The following is a 1,260-nucleotide window of genomic DNA, read 5'->3' on the forward strand; positions in this document are numbered from 1 at the left end:
TGGATCTTACCTGGACATGTTCATGCTCAACCGATTCAGGTGTGTATGCTCTGAGCATGATCGAGGATGCCATCTGAGTCCCCAAGTCGAACCAGTCAGATGCTGGTCCGAAGTTAGGTGAGCCATCTCGGCACCTTATTTGTTACTTCGCATTTTTGAGGAACCTATATCCTTACTATTTTCAACTTCTATCAGACGTCCTCTCGTTGGTGTTCTGACTTTACCTTGTGGGGATCGTTGCATCTCTGGTGGCGGTGGTTACATCGCTGCGAGCTACGTCAAGTGGCTGGAGGCCGCAGGAGCTCAGGTGGGGGAGTATGCATTGCAGTTGCGTCTGTGATTCGTACTGTTGGCCTCTGCGGCGGTGTGCGATCAGGTTGTGCCTATCCCTCATTACGAGACGCGCGAGCATATCATGAGGTTGCTCAAGATGGTTTCCGGTGAGCCTCGGTTGTTGGATCCTCAGCTGGATTACTACTCTTGACCTCCAGGTGTGTTATTTACTGGCGGAGGAGATCAAGGAGCGGAGTGGAACAATCCGACAAAATGGATCGTTGAGGCCAGAGCAACAGATGAGCTCAAAGGATTGCCCATCTGGGGGAGTTGCCTTGGATTCGAACGTCTGATGCAAATAGGTGAGGCCATGACTGCAACAGTGGGTATGAGAATGTCTCCCTCATCTCAGCCGCTGGCAACGACTCGATTTTGGAGCACACACCTGGTGCTGATGATGTGAGCACTAAGATTCAGCTGTAATGTTGTATCGCTCGTTAAAGGTATCATTGCGACTGAATTGGAGAAGCGGTGTGGAGTCGGCGTTAGTGAAGGATAGAGGTGCTGCCCAGGTTAGTACTGTTGTATCAGGCGTTGTGTGATGGGTGTTTCTATCAGGCCGTACAGGCTACTTCCGCTGGGGACATGACGTACAATCATCACGATTGGGGTGTTTGGGTCGATCAACTCTCAAGGTGGGTGGTAGAGGATCATAGTTCTAACGCGGCCCTTTTTCCATCTATGCACTGCTAGTTTCCCCGAAGCCGAGAAGAACTTCAAAGTCTTGGCTACGTCCACGAGTACTGAGGTTGACAGGGAGTTCATCGCTGTTGTGGAGGGTCGAAACGAATTCGATGGGGTATGGGCTGTTCAGGTGATTTTAAAGTTAACAATCTTGTGATGTCATTCATGTGGTCGTTAACGACGCTCAGTTTCACCCAGAGAAACCGTCTTACGAATGGAACTCGAAGCTGTCAGTGGACCACT

General features: G+C 50.4%; 1 protein-coding gene across 1 annotated transcript; it reads left to right on the forward strand.

Annotated features, from left to right (window-relative positions):
* Positions 1–195: 195 nt before the first annotated feature.
* Positions 196–1,147, forward strand: Pmar_PMAR014209 (Gamma-glutamyl hydrolase precursor, putative; the record flags this gene model as incomplete). Its single annotated transcript, XM_002769869.1, has 7 exons — positions 196–307; positions 377–440; positions 492–635; positions 686–732; positions 777–845; positions 892–968; positions 1,027–1,147. Coding segments are annotated over 7 exons (634 nt in total), but the record flags the coding sequence as incomplete, so codon positions are not given.
* Between the last annotated feature and the right edge of the window lie 113 nt (positions 1,148–1,260).

This window comes from Perkinsus marinus (genome assembly GCF_000006405.1).
Source record: "Perkinsus marinus ATCC 50983 genomic scaffold scf_1104296964730, whole genome shotgun sequence".
Taxonomy (NCBI): Eukaryota; Perkinsozoa; order Perkinsida; family Perkinsidae; genus Perkinsus; species Perkinsus marinus.